The sequence below is a fragment of the Varroa jacobsoni genome, unplaced genomic scaffold, assembly GCF_002532875.2.
Source record: "Varroa jacobsoni isolate VJ856 unplaced genomic scaffold, vjacob_1.0 contig00125, whole genome shotgun sequence".
NCBI lineage: Eukaryota > Metazoa > Arthropoda > Arachnida > Mesostigmata > Varroidae > Varroa > Varroa jacobsoni.
In genome coordinates, this window is record NW_019214413.1 from 20,374 (window position 1) to 38,966 (window position 18,593).

Here is an 18,593-nt window from a genome sequence, read left to right on the forward strand (position 1 = left end):
GAGTAAATAGGATAAAAGTAGGGAAAAAAAGGGAAGCAAATCAACGAAATCGGTACGAATACTGCGGTACACAATGTGGTAAAAGAAAACGATAGACGATACTTAACGGCATAAAGTTCGATTCTTATATACACTTAGTGCAAGATAACAATGGATACAAACGTTCGAATTGTTTAAATGTTTGCATCTACTCGGATATTTTCGGCGGGCGGGCCACAACTAGACTGGCGAGCAAGCATTCATCGTAGCTATTCTTCATATTCTCTTTCTTCATATCTTCTTTTTATTCCATTTAAATCCAGGTTATCGTCTTTCGGATACATGGGTGCGTTTTACACATCCCACATTCTATTGAACACATATAGACTTCTACTGCTGTCTTTTTATTAATTCTATCGTATTATTTTGTTTTCACAGCAACTATATTCCTCCAATTGTCGGTACCTGTCCCGCTTGTATTTCATCCCCAGCCCAGCAAAAATAGCATAACGGCCTATTAGGACCTATCATGTTATTACTAGGCGTTCAAGTAATACTTACTATCGTGCACTAACATCTTCAATGGAACGAGTGGATAGCAAATTTCCAAATGCCCGCAAACAAACGAAGCCAGAGCGGCGGCAGCAGCAGCAGCAGCAACCATAAATACTATTTGAGCCACAAAAACCACTCCGGTGGTAGCAACAAAAGAGTTTGCAGGAAGGAACTCGTTCTAGAGCTCGTTTATTTGTTTATTAGTTAGCTCGCCAGTTTTCACACTAGTTCGGTGCTGCTATTCATGTCCCACTTTGCACCACACGATTAGCATCACTACCATCACCATAAAGCTGGAAGAGCCGGAGAAACGAGCGCTTTTTATTCCATTTAGTCTCTTGTGCCTGAGAGCCAATACCTTGCAGACTGCGCAACAAGCAGACAAGTATGAGACGGTGCGTCGACGGACGGAGTTCCAGCTGGTTCTGCACACGCACACGGACGCGCTAGAAGCAGCAGCTTAGCACCACGATACAACCGTCACAGCAAATAACAAAGACGGCGACAGCTGCAGCTGGACTACACCGCTAAACTAATTCGAAACGGACTTCATATAAACGAATACAGGCAGACGAGGCGAGGGAACTGGTCAGATAGTCTCGAACTTTTGCAGCTTATCTATTGCAAGGTGACAGAGATGGCTGCTCCACTGGCAGTTAGCAGTGAAGCAGCGCGGCCAACTTCGCTCTTACCCACGACAACAAAAATGACAAGATAATGGCGGTAAAGTGATGATCGTGCTTGCGGTGATCTCTGGTGAAGGAGTGCCGCTTGGTTCATCTCTTGTTTCCTTTGTCCAGTGGTCAAGACAACAGCGCGTAACCGGTTATACGAGCGTAAACAGCAGATGCGCTCTCTGAAGTAGCCGATGCTTACCAACGGGTTATCCAGACATTGCGGTGCACATTTCGTACCGCTACGGAGACACGAAAGAGAGAGAGGACACGGGGCGAGATGATGATGATTTTGCGTTAGCGCGAAGTTTCTCCACACTCCTTCCGTGTTTGTTCTATTGTTCTGCTTGTTATTATTCATTTGTTGCGAAGGGTTACTCGTCTTAGTCAAGTCAGTTGTTGTTGTTATAGCGCTACGAGCTCTAGAATCCTTAGTAGCCGATATAGTTTGCACGTATTATCTGCACCGTACTTATCTCGTTCAGGAGCCTTCGCGATTCTATTGCTGCTTGGCTGTGCTCGTTCTTTTGGCCAGCTTAGCGTTCGAAGTTTCGCCTATGATATTTGTTTACTTCACACTTCGTTTTCGTGACTTCGATCGTGATTCGGCTATGACTGCTATGAACTATGAACAACTGCTATAGTTTTACAGAAAAGCTGAGGAAAGCTAGTCAGAAGCCAAAACATAGAGACTTTCATTCATAACTATACAGCGTATTAAGATATGCCGGAACGCAAAGGACACTATCGTCCAGTATCACACCAAAACCTGCCGACTAACTTGAAATTTCATTTCAGCTACAAAAAGTCGGCCAACATCTTTGGCTGCATAAGCTTGTCCCGCAGGCTTCTATTTTTTTCGGATGGCCACGGGTTTCTTTCCCACCCGTTCCCAGGAGCTCTGGCAATCCGAATACATTTAGTTACAGTATCCTCAGGGCAAGCTGCGATAATTTGAAATATTAAACGCCCGAAAACAGAACGCTCTGGACCCTTCCGTAATTAAACAACGACAAAAAATAGTAAAATAAATAAGTAACACATATGTCATAGGACAACAATCACCTTATGGCGACTGCACGAACATGCGCGAACAAACAATTGCAAAGGAAGTAGTTATTTCAACCTTGAATTTACCTGTCTAAACGCACATGAATCACCAAAATTCGTATTTTTTTTTATGAAGTCTTCCCTTTGATGAAGTTCTCACCTGCCGCCGAAAGGCGAAAATATTAACATGTGATACATTCTGCATGACAGCGTATTTGTAGGCGATTGTAGCCGCGCCATTTTTGCGGAATCGGTTCTTTGAGAGGACACATGCGATGCATGCCATCTTATATAGGCAGGTGCCTACGCATCGAGCTAGCTCATCGCCATTAAGATGGCTCTTACTGTTTGTCTACATAAACGTCGTCGCGGGTAAGCGTTATAGCAGCAGTGTTAGGCCAAGCAGCTCCTCAGTCAACGTCCTGCTGGCGATAACAATGAGCCCGATTTGGCAGTCTGCTTCAGCCTAGTACAACTGAATACGGTATATCACGAAGAAGTTAGTCCCACGGGCTTCAGGTTCGTTGCTGCTTGTACTGAGGTCAGGGAAGAACCATGAATACGACTTTACGTTCATGATGACTGATAAAGCGCGATCTAGCCAGATAGTACCCATTTGTTGCCGCCGAACTAACACTGAACTACGTAATTCGGAGCTATGTAATAGAAATAGGGTAGCAAAATAGTGACAAAGTAACCTTATCTACACAAATAATGTCTTAATTTCGCGCATTTCGTATGGTACAGAACACAATAAAGCTAGTTACCGAAACTATGATGACATGAATAGACATTTTTGCAAAGCATGTTTTCGAGTTACTGACAATCACAGGCCGAAAAAAAAACGGCTAAAACTACAGTATAGTCCCTTTTGCGCTGAGCATTATAAGCAGTCGTATTGTATTGAAAATGTGTACCACTTAGTCTTTGATCGTTGTATTGCCAGAGGGTGTTTCACAGCGACGCTTTGCAGACTGCGTACTAGCCAATCGACTGAAAAAATGCCCGAAAGAAACTACGGTCTCCAAGGGCATAAAAAGAGCCGCAAAGACACTCTGCTATCAGTAATGAGCGATATCTATGACTTTTCACGTATGCTTTATAAGCTGAGCCTCGTGACACTCCGAAGGAACAATACGAATGGAATATAGTGTAAGTAACGCTTTTAGCCCGACGAATGATGTTTTATTTTGATGAATGGGCTGGTTCTACAAATAGCAATTGTGTGCCATATGCACAGACACAACACTGTCAGAACTCATCGTGAGATTGGGACGGAAACAGCAGCAGATCATAATGCTGCCTGTCCCTCATTGCAGCATAACGAGCACATAAACACTTTGATAGGCTGGCACAAATTGAAGGCAACGGCGCGGCAAAATAGATTAAACTATAACAGCAGTTCTGTATAGTCACAAGCCAATAATATTCTGTAATAATAATTTGTTTTTCACTTATTTTTTAGTGAGTCAAGACTTTAATCTTAGTCCTATTTAACTTAAAGCAAAACACCAAGCTGAAAATTGCGCCTTAGAGGTATTCACACCATTGCCATTAAAAGCCGCTGAAAAATCAAGTCGCTTTTCATTAAAATGCTGTAATCTCAACTAGTACGAGTTTCCAGAAACAAATGAGCCTGCGTATTATGAACGCAACTCTGAATTGAGTTGTTGGTATTCATTTTTCTTAACCCGGCTGCATATGTCTACCTACGCAAGTAAAATAAAAACAATGGAAACAGATTTAGAAGAAGACCAGCGAACTGTAATCTTTGTTTAAAAAGGTAAATGGTACACCTACTCAGTGGGCGGAAGCTCTCATGAAGCTCCTGAAGCGGGTCGACTTCATCCGTGATCTCGGCGCCATGTAGTGACATTATTGCGATTTTTCTTTTCCGTTCTTCTTGGAACTTCGGCGTCCCTAATAGAAGTTGAGCTTACAGTTTGTTTAATTTACGAGCAATCAACTATCAGAGGTCAGAAGTTCCATGTCAGCTTTCGGTGCTTTATAATCCGTCGAACATAGTTGTTCCTTGTAGTTATAATTATATAAGTGTTGTACTCTACACGCAGGTATAGCTCTTACGGTAAGCTGTTCAGTATAGTAGTACACTGTAGATAATGGATGTCCTAATGGTACCAAGCAGGCACCAAAAGTAACCTGTTAGATTAAGTACTTAACACAAACCTTACGCTTAGGTTAGACTGAGCGCGACACACAAGCGGCAGGCGGCGTGCTTTTCTTTAGCTTCTGACAACAATCTCGTAGCTAGCTGCTCGCCCGCATTAGCAGAAGTACTTGGGGTTTCTATCGCGCCTTCAGGAGGCGACAGCTGCTGCTGTGATGGGAATCCTGTCGCTGTCTCGATGTCCGTTTTGGCCAGCGGCATCACTAATCACCACCCGTATCGATGGATACGATGCCAGCCAAAGCGGCAGGCGGGCAGGCGACGACTGTCGATAAGCGACACGGCAGGAGATGGCCGACTGAACAGGTGAGCGTGTTGTATCAGTGTTATTGCACCTACGTCTCATCAACTATGCAACCTCACGCCACCACCTCATTGGCAGGCGTACTGTGACAAAGACGACGACTACAATAACGACAGCGAGCCTTGACCGTACTTTTCTCCCGCAATCGCACAGCCGAAATCACTAGAAGCAGCGACGGTTAAAACCACTTTTGTGTTTACTCGGGGGATATTTGCGCGCTTGATTTAGACAGACGCTTCTGGATATTAAGCTAAATTGATTAGATAACTGACCAACTTGCTGGAAGGGTTGGCTAGCTGAACTGTGTGTGGATGAACATAACAACAACGACGACAGTATCGACACTTTCGCCATGCTGCAAAAGGAATAGAATCTAGCCGCTATCGTTGTAAAGACCACAAAGACACATCCACAGCGTGAGGTGACGCACTGCGACCATAGCAAATATTTAATATATACTATTTGGTTTGGCTATATCTTTCGCCGACTAGAAATCGGAAAAGGTTGACCGTTTGTCGGCTCGTATCACTGTTAGCGCACTATTCTGAACAACTCAACTTGAACAGGGTCTATCTGAATAAGGTGCCTCTAGCAGGACACTATGTCCTTGCGTTCGTGAGCGAAACACCGAGATTACTTTTCAGACGCTGCTAGTACAGTCAACGCTTTTTTCATGTGCAGCCATTATTTATATGATTCAATCAGTACTGATTACCTGTAGCAAAATCTTCCTTGTATCGGATCTCACGTTCGGACATCACTTTCAGTAGCAATCTTTAAAATTTTTTTAGTACGATATGTGCTGATGCAGCGAAACAACACCCACTGACAAAGCTGGTCCCCTTGGGAATATTCACTGCCTCCGGCTGTTCTCGTATCGCAGGTTTTATCATTCGCAGTCGCTTGTAGTATAGAATACAGGTCTTCCTTTTTTATATCTAAACATAAATTGCTTCCATGTACGCGGGGTGACGCTAGTACAATGCTTCACTCGTTTCCGCCCGCACGCATCAGCTCCTTCAGAGAACATCACACAAGTCCAGTCTGCATTTGGATGGCTCTTGAAGTGTTCGGAAACAGCTGCGCGCGGTTCAACAGAAATATCGATCTTCTGTATCGGACTATTCAAGTACCACAGTGCTAGAATACGATAGTTGACTGATACAGCTTCGGGTTTTGTGTTCGAAGCTTCATCGAATAGGTTCGCGTGAATGTTTCAGGTTTTTTTTGCAGAATCGCCGCTAAGTCAAGCGACTACAGCCAGTTTAGCAATCTGGTATCACAAGCAAGACACTTTGGGAGTACTTACTGGTGTTACTACGAGAGAAGACGCTATCTCAGAGATGTCCGGCCACGCTCCCGACCGATGTTGTCCTCCTAATCGGTATGGGGAAGGTGCGCGCGACTTAGTTAAAACCGCTGCGTTTATTGCTACTAGACAACGATGGTAACAGCACATGACGGAATTCGCTTCCAGTTCTAGACAGACAAGACACGACTACGGACATAGATGCTGGCGGCTGGAAACCATGAAACTACTGATGCTGCTGCTAGAACATTGTGAGCCGTAACGGCCATTCGTTGCTGTGTACTACAATAGCTAGAGGAAAACAATTTAATGAAAATTTGAGTCAGCTCTTTGATCAGTAGCTATGTTTTGCAAGTGTTTCTTGCTTTTCTATCCAATAAACCATACAAATCTAACGTATAGCTGATTATCTTCGATTCCTTCTAGACACGATGAGGCGTCACTTTTCTTCATGCCACAAAATAATCGATCGGGTATTAACGTCCTTGACAATACACAATACACCACCTGGCTCTCGTGTAATTTCTTAAACGTGATTGCCCTGAATGTACGAATGGTCTTCTTGGGGCAGGCTGAAGAAGGGCATAGTCCAAAATATCGTTGTATGTTCACCGAACTTCAACCAGTTCCATTTATAGAGTAGATATCGGTTTCCGTGTCAGAACGATAATCAGGTTTGTTTCCTAGTAAAACCTAGTCCGCCACGCACTATGCTTCGATGTACCTTTCACGTCATGACGTCTTCTATGAACTCGTTCTACTACTAGTCGTTTTGCTTGCAGTACGACGAAAACAAAACACAGCACAATCACGCTGACATCTACCCTGCTGACTGGCTACTTGAATGATAGAACGCTGCCGCGGCTCGACAAACAACCTAAGAGCAGTACCGCGAAGACGGTTTTGTCACGACGGTGACGACTCTTTAAGACAATACAAGTTTACCTCTTGCTTGCCTGGCCTATATTCGCTACAATCAAACAGGCGGGCAAACAACGATCCATGTTAACATTCAGATTAGCGAAATGATAAAAATATTGTCAGCTGGAGCGCACGAACCGGCCTCTTTCGGTCAACTTATCGTCAATTTTATGTTGAAGTGCTTTTTCAAACTGCTCATGTGGCCTGCATGTTCCTGTAAAAATTTCTAATCGCTTGGAAGTACCCCGAAGAACTGGTGTACAACAGCTGGCGTTTGAAAGACAGTCCATTTTCATCCATATTATCGTGCGCTGGCTTAGTGAGCAGAAGCTCTTAACACACTATTTCAAGGCAAGCACCCAGTAGCATACAAGCTCGGCCGTAAAAAAATTGTGCTACAATGTAACGAGTTGTTGTTCACGGATTGATGCTCATCGGCTTAATGTTAAAAAATAGAAGCACAGCGTTAAAAAAAAGAACGTCAAAGCAACAGCACAATACCACTAGGGGCGAATGGAGCACGAGCCGGCGTAGCTAACTCGTCTTCCAGACTCTTGTCTCGTTGGCTACTTTTGAATGAGTGACTCCAGTACTCAGCTTTGCTTTGTCCCGTTTCGCGCTTCGAACAAAACCGAACCGCGACGCAGTCGTCGGCAGCGGAGGAGGTCGTCACTAGGTGTCCGTTGCCCCACTGAACTGCAAGAAAGGAAAGAGAAGTGATCGTTCTACGATATTGCCGGCCCTCTTACCTGGCTACTAGTTAGAGTCAAGCCGTCGAAGTCAAGGAAGAGCGACGGCGAACGCTGGCAGCTTGACAGCAATAGCGAGAGTTCCCTTTCTTTCTTACCGTCAATTTAAACTCTGCAAAAGCCACGAATGCAGATGTTAAGACGGGAGCACCGCAGGTGAACGTGCACAGGGTTCCACAACGGGGGCTCGCTAGCTCACGTCGTGTCACTAACTGTGTGTTGCTCTACGTAACTAAAGTCAGCGTTTCGGTTACAACAAAAAAGAGCTTCGCCAAATAACATATTGCAATAGCAATGTTAGCATGCGAAGCTGGGAAAACAGAACAGAACTGAACTTGGAGGCTTAACACAGCGCTAAGTAATTTTCTGCAATAGTAATCAGCCGGCAAGCATGTCAATGGAAGTACTGGCAGATTTTCCCCTCACAAAGTGAACACAAAACCCTTGTTGTAGTTGCAAGTTTATCTGCAGGTAAGCGAAAATATGATTGCTAACTTGATTGAAAGATCCTTTTTTATTTTAATTCATAATACCTTCGGAGCTTCCGGTAAGTGACGGCTAAAACAGCGACTGTCAACACTGTATGCCTACTTCAGGCAAAATTATATTGGGCTATGATGATCTTAAAACTTCAAATAACGCAATCGTGTAATTAAATCAGCAAGTAACTATCTAACCTCAAAAAACGGCCTATGCTTCATCTACGTAACTTTGCCCATACCCTGCGCAACCATTATTAAGCTAAGTTATACTTTACTCTCCAAAGTTTAGTTTATTGGCACACATTTCTTAATTTCTGAGACGCAATATTCTCTGTACAGACTAAAAGCTCGTATAATGTGTTATATTTCATTTGAATCGGTAATGAAATATACGTTTTATGCAATAGTATTACTGCTGAGTTCAAAATTTCTCAAGCTGGCCAAATGTAACTGCTTATAAGAAGCTGATGTTAGAAAGTGACCTGGTCCCAGCGAGAAGCTTCATTTGCAAGCTCAATTATCTAGTCGCTTCATCGTCGGAACGGTCACTCAGCATTTCCTCCGTCGTAATAATGATTTTATAGCATAAACAGAAGGAATTGCTTAACATAGTAACTAAATAAAGCGTCAGTTCTTAGTAGATCGGCACACCATATTCAATATATACTGATTCATGGGGATACACGCCCGCTGTAGATCGATTTTAACAATCAATGAATTGTAGGCAACTGTTGGCAGTTCCTAGAATATATGGAAAGTGACACAGTAATACAATTGCTTATGTTGTTACAAATACGGTACCATCACGATAAAAAAGATATGACATAATTATAGAGGCGGATAGCGTCAAGAAGGTGTATCCGACGGGAAGAATCTTTAGACAACAACAACAGCACCAGTAAAACTGAACAGACAGCGAAGACATGCAGCAACGGCAAAAAGAAAGAGCTTCGGAAGACATTTGTTGTTCTGAAAGATTCCTTGGACTGTCCACGTGTCCACCCGCCTGTTCATTTTTGCTTAGCGACCCGTCCAGCAAGTCGGCGAAACAGAGCGAGATGGGCAGTCAGTCAATTTATGGCGGTTTTTCACAAGCATGTCTATGTAACTCGCTCGCTATTGGGTCACCGTCACAGTAGCTATCTGGGTAGCGGGACATCTGGCTGGAGACACAGTCACTAGATCTGGCCCACTCGGTACGGCCAGGTCGACCTCAATCACGGCAATGACGCACCTGTTCTGCGCTACCGCAAGATCCGTGCTATGGATAAGAGGAAAAAAGAGAGTGAGAATAAATAGGAGTTTATCTGTCATTCAGCTGATTTCTGTCGTTTGCGCCAGTTCCGACCGTTGAAATCTTCAACAACTACGATATACGTACAGCCAGTAACCCGTGCTTAGGTCCGCCTGTATGCATCAAGCAGTAGCAAAGACAATAATAGAACGAGAGCAGCTCGAGGTCGGTATTAGCGTACAAACGTCTGGTTTAGACCGTACAAAACAACTCCGCAGAGTTAAAACGAAATAGAGAGATAGTGGGAGGAAAAAAGTAGACAACGAACAGAAACCATTACCTCATCTGAGATGAGTAGAAGAACAGCTATGTTGATTAGCATGTGTATGTAATAACACAGTGACTGTAAATGTCTGTAGAGTAGTGCCAAATGCGACGGAAATTGCATCGAGTATGCGATCAGTATGAGGTGCTACAGTTTAAAAAATAAAAAATTCATCCCTGGGCACCATACAACTCTAACAGAACAAACACTTCAAACTCAATAATATCGTAATTATTATTGTGCGTGAAGACACTAGTGTTTCTAGCGCAGTCAAACATCGACAGGGCCGCTGCTGGCCTTAGCCGTGGGCAATGTATTCTTCCGTCATCGGCAATCATATCAATAATAATCTCATATATGCTGTACAGTATTGCTTATTTAACGCATTTTATTATTCATATTATTGAAGCCTATTATATGAACAGATTACATTTTTTGGCGTTATTTTGCGTCTATTTTGTGTTACTTTAAAAAAAAAGTAAAAAAAGCCTAAAGTAAATCAGATTTCCAGCAAACGTTGCGGCTTGTTGGCCTTGACTCTTGACAAAGAGATTGTTGGCCACTGTGCCCTTTCCGAGTTTTTGTTGAAACGTTTTCGTAGCTACAAGTGTTCGTCGGAATCTGATCAACTAAATGTGCTGCTCTATCGCCATTTAAACACATTTCTTTAAGCATGTTCCCATCTGTTTTCTCCGTTAATTGAAATGTATCATCATGCTTTATACAATGCGTTCTGATGTTTCAACGATTGGCAACTTCCCGCATGAAGGTCTACTGTATTTATAGGGTTATCGCTTTACTTTTTATTAAGCCGGTGTTCCATACTGGTGGAGTGTATAATAAAATAGAAAAAACGTATTGTTTGTATAGTTATATGTATCTTTAGGGGCAAATGGTTCTATTCTTTAACTCTTTCATGGCAGCGGCTATAACTTCGGTCATATGGATGCTATACCTTAAAAAAGTAGCGGTAAATACATCAAGTTCTTTGATAACAGATCCACGTAGTGTAACTTGGCTTCCAAAAGGATAGCTGAAATTCGGATTCCGGTGCCAAACATGCCGAAATACGACGCATTTTGGTACAGGTATCTTAATATTTACATAAAGAGACCACTTCCAGAACTATTCTAATGGCTCCTGGGATGCAGTCGTACGCTGGCCGTCATTGATTGCTGTACACGCATTTATACCTAGACATGTTTCAATCAATCAATATACAATATGTACATGAAGGGTTAAAACTCGTGTCCTGTGGCCGGTCTCGCAGTAACTGAAAAGGCTTCATTCATACATGAACGCTCCTTTCTTTTCAGTCTCCGATTCAGTTTAATTTAGTAGTTTTTCCTAGAGAATATTGGATAAAATGTTAAGAAGCTTGTCGTGAGCGACCGTTTTGAATGCCGACTTAAAATCAATAAATATACAATCAAACGATTTACCGTCGATCATCATTAAAGTTTAGCCATTTTGCATCTCTAACAATTTACATGATGACGGAGTATTCCGGCCGACGCATCAGCTGCTCCTAGTAGATTAAACGTTAATTATTTGTACCGTTGTGGATAGCGCAAGATATTATAGTTCCATACGACCAAGGTTAGGGAAAGCGGATGTTTGTTGGACGGGTCGCTTTTGTTACTGTGTTTGAAGACTGGGTCAGAAGATGGTGCTCCGAAACAGGTTGACAACTGCCTGCTTGTCAAGCGAACGTCAAAATATGAGAGACAGGGATTCGCAGACTGCACTTTACTTTAAAAACAAAAACAGATATTCCATCAGGTGTCTCGCTCCGCTTCTTGCTGGTTTTCATAAGTAGCGCTTGACATGCTTGACATATAATCGAATGCAGTACGTTTGCAACATCGCTGAATGGCAAAAGTTAGGTAGCACGTATCTGTTAAACGACAGATAGCAAAAACGTCATGAAAAATACGTCCCTCTTCAGCATTATCGGTGTCCGCTGTTCCAATCTGGTCTTTTAATAGAACTAAAACTATCTTTGACCTTAAGGCATTCCGTGCAGCTTTACTCTTTCATGCAGACTCTCCAATAGTTCTCTTTCTGTGCAGTTTATTCTGAAAAGTCGTTCTTACTTTACCATTTTATTCTGTTTAAAGGTAACGTAATACGTTTAATATGAGTATCAATCGTGTCCTCACTATCGCGGACGTTTGTTGCAATGGAGAACTCTCATAATAGTGTACCATACTGAACAAAGTACTTGTATATCATGTCTACATCCCAGCAAATAGAGAAAAAGTGATTTCAGTCACTGGTTGATATATCAGTAAGCATACCACCGTAAGTTCTTCTTTAGGTCGAAGAACGACAATGGCAGATATAACAATCGAAGTTGCGTGTGATCGTAACCGTAATCGTTATCGCATGGGAGTAGCGCCTGTAGCTCGACGGATTATCACGTTGGCTATGCTCATCATTTGCAAGAACAATACTAAGGACTTGTGACCTGTCCTTAGGTTGATAGGGGCGTATTTTAGCAACAGCAACGCGACAAGCTTTAACTTGCATTTTGAGTTTGCAAATGCTATTTATTTTACTGGTAGGAACGGCGTCGCCTCGCAAATTAGGTAAATTATGTATCTATTACACACGCACTCCAATGAGCTTCTCACAACCGAATAATAATACTAGACACGAATGCTATAGAAGTAACGTACGACTATCACACAAACTGTTTCATTGGTGTTTTACGGAAATTTTTTAAACGGTTGGATCATATCTAGAGCTAACCATCTATTAACACATGTAGGGAAGTTAAGACCTCTTGTTCGAGTGGCAAATCTTCAGGTGAGAGCCTGGTATAAGATTGGAACATAACAGGGAGCTTCTAAAAGCATATCACTAAATCAGATCCCTAAGTCAACGCCTGAGTAAACAACTTTGACATAGGCATTCGTTTCTTCCTAGTATTTTATTTCAGGCTGTTTTTTAGAATCATGCGCTGTTCCGGTATGCTATTGAAAGTTTTTAGCTGAGCTTAGAAACATGATACTTAGGTTGCGTAAACTTCAATATGGACATAGCTCAACTTTCTTAAATATTCATTGTTTACATATTCCTGCCATTGTGTGTTGCTGCTTTATTGTACATATAATATTATACATGATGTTAGGTGGTTGCTGAAAACTAGAACTCGTGCTATAATGCAGGCGATAATACTTTTTTACTGTTCCTTTTGATCGGCTGGAAATTGACTCGGCTTGTTAAGTCTACAACATCATTTGTTGATTATTACTATTGATTAATATAATGCCATAGTCATATGGTAACTACAAATTATGAGCACAACAGGTATCGCTTGGTGACGTCAACGTTTCTAATATTTAATATACGTGTAGCCAGCCTTCTCCGGTAGTTGTTATTTCTTAACATTCAGTTAGACCAGCGTAGAGATACGAACAATTCAGTTACAATGGATGCGAAGGTGGAGCAACAGTGAAATCGCGCATGATGCCTTAACGATTACCTTCTGCACGCAACAATTGACAACACAATGACCGACGACACGCGCTATCGAGCTAGCGTCCAAGGTCGATCATCAGAACTGAAATTCGCTATACTCTAAAAGTGAGCTAGAAAAAAGCTGCGCTGACTCTCTGTGGAACTTTGCAGCTCGTTCTAGTGCGAGCTTCAACCACTGCGTCGACTACTATGAACAGTAACCTGCAACAGTTGTATATTTTTGCATATATTTGTGTTACACCTAATAATGAAAAATAGTATGGATAAGGGTACTTATAGGCGTTCAGAGGATTTAATATAATACTTCAATTAAGTACTAATCATCATTTTTTTTTGTCATATCACTAAATTGTTAAAAACTCGTATACAGATTTATAGCTGGTTATTTCATCTAGAATTAGGGAACTTTCTGTAAATATTTGAGATATTGTTTGAAGGGTCAGTAAACCCGCGTTATTGTTCTAGACTAGATTATAGGTTCGTTGCTCTTTGGCCAAATATATAGGAGGCCTTATCGGATATAGGAAACTCGATGCAAATTAAATTAGCATATATATATTCTTGCCATCACATATGTGCTCACCAAGTAAAATGACAACTCTCGCAAAACAGAACTTATGTAAACTTTAGCAAACTACACAGAATACACATTTCTACGATTTTCAATGCAACTAATTATTCAACACATTCGAAATTAGTTTATGTAAAGTTCGGCTACCGATTATAACATTCATTCAAATCGAAAATTCGTTTGTAAACATGAACAGTAAGCAAAATGTAAAATTCTTAAAGGAGCCTGCTAGCATATTTAGGTTCGATGCGCCTTTTTTTAGCTGTTCACACTAGAAAACTCGCCGGCTTCAGACAAAATCAAGGAGTAAGAACGAGCGCTATATAGACCTGCTTTTTTTAGCGGAAGGAGACCGTGCCTTTCCAGACATTCAGACAAATATACGATACTGTGCACGCTTTTTTTAGTCAAAGAGTTTGATACATGGCCAAGCAGTTCAAGTTGTAACTTTTAAAGCACTCTCGCTACGTGAAGGCCAAAATTCGATTAAAAAAGATGAAAAAAATGCATATATTTTCATAGGTATTTTGATGTTACGCCCAATACCAATCCCCTATAATACCCTTAAGATTCGTCTCGATGCACATATGTATTCCATCCACGTTCATAAGAAACAAGAAGACCTGACAATCTTTAAGGCGTTTCATGTGTCAAGAAGAATGTTAAATGTTTATAGATACAAATTTTAGATCTGGGTGAATATTCGGACGAAACGAAGGAGGTGCCATTGATCATGACAACCATCAGGGTTTTTGGTGGACCGTTGCATACATATATAGATAGTAACTTTTCAAATTATAAACAAATAATATATATTTTTTTCAAATTATTCTAATTATTATAACTATAACAGCGTTGATTCTATAAAATCACGCAGTAATAAAAGCGGCAACAACACGATACTATTAAAATCCATTAACAGCCATATTCGTTTCCGAAGAGCAGTTTAATAATGAGGCATGTTCAATGTCATCGTTGGCAACCTATCACCGTAACAGAAAACAATGTTCACGATAAGTTGTGTATGTTAAAGCTTTCTTGTAGTCCGAGAGTAAATATGAAGGCTAAGCTTGGTAAAGTCACTCACTTGGACATGTTGTGTATTCGGAGTAAATTTTTGAGAGATCTCAATGCCATAATTTTTGTCATTACTAGCGCACGTGGAACTGAGTTTTTCCGTTATATATTATTTCCTTCATGTCTAAGTTAATTATTGGAGAACAAAAACAATACTATATATATATAGATGTATAAACCCAATTTCTTTGCCAACTTCGGCATTAAGTTACTAAATATTTAAGTCATCGACAAGTCGAATGGATAGAGTCGCAATAAAAAAAATTTATTACAGACTGCAGCGATTTCTATCTCTCTTTTATTTTACATGTAGTTACTCGCAAATACTCTATCGTTATACCTTGTCAACGCTGTTTGACATCGCTCAAGGTAGTTTGCACAGGCTGCAATCATTTTCGTTTCGAAATATTTCGCCCGTACCCTTGCACGCCAATTATGGAGGCAACTGTGACCGTCGACGCAAACTAACCTGCCTGTTTCGAACAGCGGCAACGCCGCTATTATAAGCGGCATTGTATAAAAACAGTCAACACTAACGGCGACCCCTACACGCATCAGAATATTAGATGGTTTGAAAGGCGAGTGGCGCCTCTATGCCAGCAATGGCCTCGCTTGGTCAGCAAAAAAGAAATCTGGGTGAGCGTCCTGACTCACTAAACTAATAAACGACAAATAATATTACATCCAACAGTCTAGTAACTCACTTCAAAAGTACTGCACACACACACACACACATTTATGTAGCTTCTTCCTGTGCGACTGCGTACATCTATGGCAATCCCCGAAGCCTGTACCGCCGGACTAACCGGTCTGCTTGCGTGCCTGTCGGCCAACAGAAGGAGGCAAATTATGTTTGTGTCTGCACCGTCAGGTGACGAAGATGGGTGCCAATGCCATTCATTTACAGTCACCGTCCAATTAACACCATTAACTTCTGCGGCTACAGCCGGTGTGCTGCGATAGCCGCTCGTTCGATGGTGTTTCTATTTTGTGAAGCTTCCATTTGGGTTACATAGCAGCATATATAAACGTTCAATAGTTAGTGTCCACACGTCACCACAGGTTGAACGGGAAACTGAAATGAGACTAATTACGGCGATTAGCGTGCCACCACTTTATTTCTTGTTGTCACAGAAACAGGTGTCGCTGTAGTCGCAGCAACTACTCCTGATAATATACGATCATTTTCGCGCTCTGACTTATCGGCTCGACCCTGTACCACCCTAACGATATCGGGTCAACCCATCAAGTCTAGCCGCCGATGTTTCCAGACAGTAGTAAATCCAGGCAATGCAGGACAAGTCGCAAAACGACAGTTATTGTCAGCGCAGAAAAAGATACCGATTGTGTTTGTACTATCCGGATACCATAGGAACATATGTGCCGTTCAGATCGGCTGAATTTTGGCTGTGTGTATAGCCGGTAATAAGCCGTCGTCGCATCGCCAGTCGCTCTGGATGGCCACTTTACCATATGCAGTGTACTATATAGTAGGAGCACACAAAAAACAGGTTGTCCGATACCGCTGAAGAATTACACTGGCTTTTCGTTCGATCGAACATAGGCGTTGCTAATACGGGGCTGATATTTCTAATTTCGAACTCAGAAGTAGAATGACTCATTTACTCGAAAGGAAAGAAAAGTCGACTGAAAAGGAGACCACGTAAAATCAATAAGCCGTAAGCCTTATTCTTGTTTTTTTCTAACTATCTACATCAATCTCATCACATACGAGCACCAAAAACTAAATAAATAAATCCAAAAACGTACAAATCATCTGCAAATATTTTAGTAAAAACGTGGAAAGTTATGATATCCATTGATTTCGTTGGAAACCTCTGTAGTCAGTCATATATGACTATACAATGTACTAACTACATAATAACATAGTAAATACAAGATCATAGGTGCAGACACTAACCACTTTGTGATTCACTGTCTGCATGTCATCATTAAACAAAAACAAAAAAAAAAGCAAGTACACATTTTCCCAGTTCACATCAAGCAAGTTCACATCAAACATTTGTAGATAACTTATACACATATCCAATACTGATGAACCTTAAAGAAAAAAGGCGTAGAAACCCCTAGCTTTTTAGACTTAACTATACTTGGGTCACAGAGTAAGTTATACAGCTTCAGCTTTTCAGAGGCTTATTTTACACAACCTTTCTCTTTCAGAGAACTCACCCATAGTGTAATGTTGACGTTCTATGCCTGATGTCGCCCAGACGACTTCTAACGTAACAATGTTGTCAGCCACTCCTCATCGTCTGTTCATAACCACACTAGCGATGAAAGAAAATGATACCGTATGCTTTGTCCTTTCTATGTTGTACTTAAGTATCACAAAGCCGCGCTTACTTGTACTCGCTCCACACCATCCTGTTCTATTGCGCCGCCATAGATCACCGTGTTCGGTGGTGTTTCTCAAGAAGACTGAGTGTCGAACTCCCGGACTCTCTTCCCGCCCGTCCCAGAATAGATCCTTCACTCGAGCCAGCTGAGAGCGGTAACCTCTTCAAACCAGATTAGCTAGCAATCGGATAGTAACGATCAGAGACACTTTGTTGTCGACTTCGTCGCACTCCGAACGAGCGGCTTTCAATAGAAATGGGTCCGCGTTGACCAGAAGAGCTCGCCCAATACTATTTATCCATAACATACACAGATGCAGCTAAACTTCAACGTCCGCTGGCACTGCTCGGCTGCGTGCTCAGTCAACCCTCTTACATAGGTAGTCACAGCGGGCGTTCAGTAACCGACGGATATCAAATCTACAGCCCGGCAAAATGCATCGAATAGGACGATTTCGACACACGTTGCTTTTTGTTAAATAAGGCCTCAGTTGACGGCCAGAATATTATCGAGGCAGACAAATAAATTACCGTGATCTGGCTTTTTGTACATATGATTTAAGGAGTTTAATGACAATTACATGCGCTAGTGTAGTTTGGCAGCTAAACTTTAAAGGAATGAACCAGAGCTAATTCGGTCCAGTTGGAGCAGCACGACAGTTCCATGTTTTAATAAGGCGGACGTTTTGCAGAGACATGAACTTCTTTTATTTGAAGGAAGTCAAATGGGCGTTTTCCTAATAAGCGCCTGATTTTCCAATCTTCTGACGACAACATCGATTTCTAAGAAGTTGACAAAATAATGTGTGACGTATGAGCTGTGACTTCAGTTTTAGATTAAGTAATATCAAATACGATTATCATAATTTAGTTAGCTAAGAAAGAGGTTTACTTTAATCTATTAATTGCTCGTAAACGTATCATCGTAAACATTTAATTCAATAACTATACTGGCAAATTTTAAAGTGTTCCATTATGTACCTAAGAGATAATTTTCAAAAATAACCTAATCTATAATCTTTAACCAATCGCCGTCACCATTTCAAAGAGAGGGCACGAACGCTAGAGCTTCAACGGAATTGCTTAGAATGTGCAACGATCCACAGAATATCTAACTGCCGATAGAAACGAATCAATTATTAGGAGGTTTTCCAAACTTTATACAATCGTGTTACACTAGATGAGTAGACTATCATTCAACTCAGGTAGCTAGATATTCAGTATCCCCAATAGTCTGGCGCCACAGAGCAGCCGAGGAATGGTGCTGCCAACGCTCAGCTGACCTGTGCTCATTAATTGGTTAGTGAGTTCTATGTCTACTTTTTTAACCCA

General features: G+C 41.6%; 1 protein-coding gene and 1 long non-coding RNA gene across 6 annotated transcripts in view; both read right to left on the reverse strand.

The window, feature by feature from the left end:
- Positions 1–17,275, reverse strand: part of DCX-EMAP (Doublecortin-domain-containing echinoderm-microtubule-associated protein) — a 36,536-nt gene extending 19,261 nt beyond the window's left edge. For 2 of the 5 annotated variants that reach the window (XM_022851215.2, XM_022851214.2), the window contains exon 1: positions 541–1,721. In XM_022851215.2, the coding sequence (XP_022706950.1) occupies positions 541–643 (103 nt within the window). In that variant the 5' untranslated portion in view covers positions 644–1,721. Of the gene's footprint in view, positions 1–540; positions 1,722–4,058; positions 7,346–7,729; positions 7,842–17,094 lie in introns of those variants that run through there. The other 3 variants (XM_022851219.2, XM_022851218.2, XM_022851216.2) reach the window with 3 other exon arrangements.
- LOC147752077 (uncharacterized) lies at positions 8,225–17,366 on the reverse strand. The gene is made up of 2 exons (XR_015315080.1): positions 17,269–17,366; positions 8,225–9,472 (listed from the first exon to the last, which is right to left on the reverse strand). It is a non-coding gene; the product is annotated as an uncharacterized LOC147752077 (long non-coding RNA).
- Between the last annotated feature and the right edge of the window lie 1,227 nt (positions 17,367–18,593).